The sequence below is a fragment of the Archocentrus centrarchus genome, chromosome 24, assembly GCF_007364275.1.
Source record: "Archocentrus centrarchus isolate MPI-CPG fArcCen1 chromosome 24, fArcCen1, whole genome shotgun sequence".
In the NCBI taxonomy this organism is placed as follows: domain Eukaryota; kingdom Metazoa; phylum Chordata; class Actinopteri; order Cichliformes; family Cichlidae; genus Archocentrus; species Archocentrus centrarchus.
In genome coordinates, this window is record NC_044369.1 from 14,328,844 (window position 1) to 14,333,207 (window position 4,364).

Genomic DNA, 4,364 nt, shown 5'->3' on the forward strand with positions numbered 1-4,364 from the left:
TAATATGTATTTGATCATTGATTTAACATTAAGATTAAGGTTAACTGGTTCATTATATTTGGGTGTGCATACATGTAAATCAAACTCTCTTGCTGTACTGTCTTGATTCAAATGCAAGATAAGAAAAAAAATGCAGGTTAACTTTAAGACTGACACTTGGCCCAAAACCACTATTAGTACTCAAACATTTTTCTTGCCTGTAAAGTATGAAAGAAAGAGGAAAGGAGTGGTCATAGTAGCGATTTATTAAATCAAAACAATTAATCAAAATATTTTCACCCAGCAGCACTGTGAAGAATCCAATAAACATCACCTGTTGAGTACTGACAAACGACATAACAGTGTGCACAGAGACATCCACTTTTATCTATGGAGATAGGGGTCTGGGTTCCCATTTTAAGAAAAACAAGCACATGCCACTTATTTTTACACTGCTCCAACAACAACAAGGTAGTATCTGTCAAAAAAATGTTTTTGTTATGATCTGCTTTGGGTGAATTTACCTGTTTGTAATCACACATAGCAAAAAAGTAAAACAACCTGAGCTGAATCAAGAAAAAAATAAATACAAATTACATTTATCATTATTCTCTGCAACTGCATGCAAAAATGTTGCTGCTATAGTACTCATTTTCAATTTTCCCTCACAGCATTAACCTGTAAACAGCATAACTAAATTCAGGGTGTACAACACATTAGCTTTTGGGATCAAACGCAAGCTGTGATGCTTGCTTTGAGGATAAACAACTGTTAAGATTAAACATGAAACAATACAATCTAAAAGTGCTAACATTTTGATATCAGATGGTGTAAATGTTTGGAAAATTATTGAAAATTATTGTGCATTCCTGAATCAAACTTGATGAAATGGTAGTAAACAGCATTTAACAAAATATCCCTTAACTTAAGTAGTCTAATGGCTTAAAGGTACCTCCTGCTTATGAAGCTTCTTTTTAAACCCACGTTGTCAAAATGAGATCTCGATGTGAGTCTTGCTAGTCTGACTTTGGGTTGTGGAACTGAATGACAGCGTACTTGCCGTTGGTCATCCAGCTTGGATCTTGGGAGGTAAGCTTCTCCCCTTGTCCTGGCTGCAGACCAACCTGAACATTAGCCTTGAGAGTCCTCAGGCTGCACAGTGGTGCAGGCCCAAAACCTCGCAGTGCAGTATCAAAGCTCACTGTGTGCTCCCAGTCCCTGTCCCCAGTCAGCTTCCTGTAGTTGAGATCACCTTTAAACAGCACCAGGTCTGCCCCCTGCAGGGTTGCATACAGGTCAGGAGCATCAGGTGCCATGTCACAGAACTCATGGGGCTGTGTCCAGAAAGGATGGTCGTGATAGCGCCACAAGCCATCTTTCAGATACCCCTGCCACTGAACCCCACACTTGGAACCCCACTTGTGATTGGACGCCATAGTCTGCCGGATGGTCCACTGAAAATCTTTAGCCGTGACATCAGAGACAAACCACGGAATGGTTTTGCCATGAAAATGGATCTGACGTGCAAGGCCAGAGGAAACCAGGAAGTCAGCTAAGACCAAGTCAGTGACCAACTCAAAGCCAGCATTGTCTAGTACAATATCCACTCTGTCCGCAGTGGTTTTCCCTGACTGTCCCAGCTTCTGCGCAGATAGTAGAGTTGACCATACCCTTTTGGTGTCATCCACTAAGATGAAGGTCTGCAGGCTGTTGAGGGAATCTAGTGGACTCGCCTTCTGGGAGTTTTCTTGGCCAGCAGATATAGACAGATCACACTTGTTTCCCCACAGCGATACCTCAAAAGAATCACAAAATGTATTTAAATGAACAGTAATTAATTAATAATGGCACAATAACTGTAAAACATCAAATCTCCAAGAATTAATGCCCCATATTTATAGAGTATTATAGGTTACAATAAATCAGATCTTATAAATGCTGAAACTGGGTATTGCGCACTACATATTTTGACTGATGAAAGGCACTTGCCAAACTACATAATGAAGCTCCAAACCTACTGGCATTAGTGGTTTCATGTTAAATAAGAGGAGAGCTCATGTCAAGTGTAGCCATAATCACTCACTTCTTCATACTACAATACTACAAAAAAAAAAAAAAAAGGAAAGTGTATAGCTTCAAGGATATAAAGTAAACTGACCTGTACTAGTTTGCTGAAAAGCTCAAACAGCTGACTCTCAGACAGCTCCTCTACGTTCTTTTTGATGCCCTCCAAGTAGGTACATAAAGCCATCACAGCCTGTGAAGACTCAAAAAAGCTCTGAGTCTTTCCCTCATTAAAGACATCGAAGTCACTGATGGGAGGACTGAAATAAAAGAAGAAATAAAATCATGACAGGTGCAAAAAATAAACAGTATAAAGAAACTAGAAAGGGAGCTGGAGAGCACATCCTCTATCACAGACAGAGCTCAGATTTTCAAAGAGACTGATCTGGATCTACACTACAAGTAAGTGGGTGCTTCCTTTTCTCATGCTCCACCTTTGCATAAAGTTTAATGAAATTTAGTTAGGTAGTTTTTGTCTAATCTTGCTAACAGGCAGACTACTGCAAGCCTTGACAGGCGCAAATATTTACAGGGGATGCACCAGTTGTGAAATTCAAGGCTAATACTAATGGTCAAAATAATTTATCCACTACCCAATGCCACTCTTTAAAAAGTACACCACTATATACACCATAAATGCATCCCCATGTACCTCTTCTAAGGCTGGCAATATACTAACAGTTATTACCAAATTGCAGGATTTAGATCTGCAGTAGCTTCCATTGTAATATGTAAATGCTTCTCACTTGAGCAAGAGGGCCTCATGTATCCTACGGTACATGTAGCACTCCACGTAAAGCCAGGGAGACTTGAACCAGCTGACAGGCTCCTGGTCCCCTTGCAGTCTCTGTTGCCTGTGTAGGTACTGGTTCCATGGCTCTGTGTCCACTAGGCCGTCTGTCAGTGCTAGCACCGGCTTATCAGTTTGCAGCTCATTCCTCAACTTAGACAGCAGAGATATAGCTTGCTTCTCTGCCTGGATACCTTCCTAATTTAAAATAAACGGGAAACTCTGGCAAAATCCAACTCAAGTCTTAAAATTAACCTTATAACGGCCTCAAATGAATGATCCATCTTACCTCTCCATATTCTTCAAAAAACTTGTTTTTATTGCGATGAATTGTGTCTATAACTTTGGTCAGGATGGTGGGTAATCTGTCTCTTACGGTCAAATAAGCAAATGACCTGTAGAGAAAACGTAAAGTTATTAATGTCACACACATCTCACTATAAAAACTGCAACACTGACTAGTAGGCTAGCCAGCTAATTAGCAACATGTAAGCTTAGCTCTTGCTTTGTGGGTATTTCGAATACAAAAATTATACTTGCTACTGTTATAGTTCCTCAGTATGTTTATCTTGGTTTAACCATAGCACTTCAGGTTTAACCGAAACCACGTTCTGCGCTTGAATGTCTACACCATCACTATCAACTTAAAGTTAGCAATGAGCTAATGCTACTGCTAGTCTGAACTCGTCGGTCCTACCGTTATGAGGCTGTTTAGTTAAGACAATGTAACCCCCCGCGTTATTAAAAACACTGTGAAAAAGTCATTAATTCAGCTGTCAACCTACCCAACCACTCTGGCAGACAATGAAGGGGGAACTCCGTGCATAGTTTGATCCGCCGCCATGATGTTAGCAGGGGTTCAAATTCAAACTTTATCAGTAAAAGCACCGGGACAGGAACAGAGTTTATGGACTAGCATGGGAGGGTAAAAGTTATGGTAGGAGCAGGGCCTTTTCCTGTGAAAAAAAGACAGGCTGCCCCAAGCTTCACTTATTATTTTTAGTAACCAATATTTAACATTTTAATATTTTCTTCCTGGTTGTAGACCGACTTGGGCTTTTAGCAGGGATCCGATGCTACCATCTAATGGTAAATGTGGAAACTACAATGCTGACAACGTGCATTTTAAAAACACTATCACGTATGATGTATGACAACTGGTTCAGTACTACATATTATCTTAAATATTAAAGGTTTCAAAGTGGGTATTGTCTGCGGTGGGCCAAAGGTTGGTGCGTGCTGTCGCATTGCCTTAAGCTACTGTGGCAGGTAGCACGCTGAGCATCACTTGTTCTCCAGGGCAACAGTTGTCATGGAGACATTGATTTGCCCTATTAGAAAAAGCCAAAGGCTTTTTGGCGGCAAAAGGGGAAAAGGGGGGTGGGTAGACTGGTTTGCGTAGAGGGGAAAAAAAAATCTCCAGTGACTTTCTTTTGAGACCCTTATCAAATATTAATAATTAGCATAATACATGAAGGTATACTAATGCAGACAGATGTCGTGTCGTGATTGCTGATGTTTCAATGTGTTT

At 40.4% G+C, this 4,364-nt stretch overlaps 1 protein-coding gene across 1 annotated transcript; it reads right to left on the minus strand.

Annotated features, from left to right (window-relative positions):
* Window positions 1-227: 227 nt before the first annotated feature.
* dcph1 (damage control phosphatase 1) lies at window positions 228-3,881 on the minus strand. The gene is made up of 5 exons (XM_030721063.1): window positions 3,619-3,881; window positions 3,123-3,228; window positions 2,790-3,031; window positions 2,138-2,303; window positions 228-1,775 (listed from the first exon to the last, which is right to left on the minus strand). The coding sequence occupies exons 1-5, from the start codon at window positions 3,675-3,677 to the stop codon at window positions 996-998; spliced, it is 1,353 nt and encodes a 450-aa protein (XP_030576923.1). The 5' UTR covers window positions 3,678-3,881; the 3' UTR covers window positions 228-995.
* Between the last annotated feature and the right edge of the window lie 483 nt (window positions 3,882-4,364).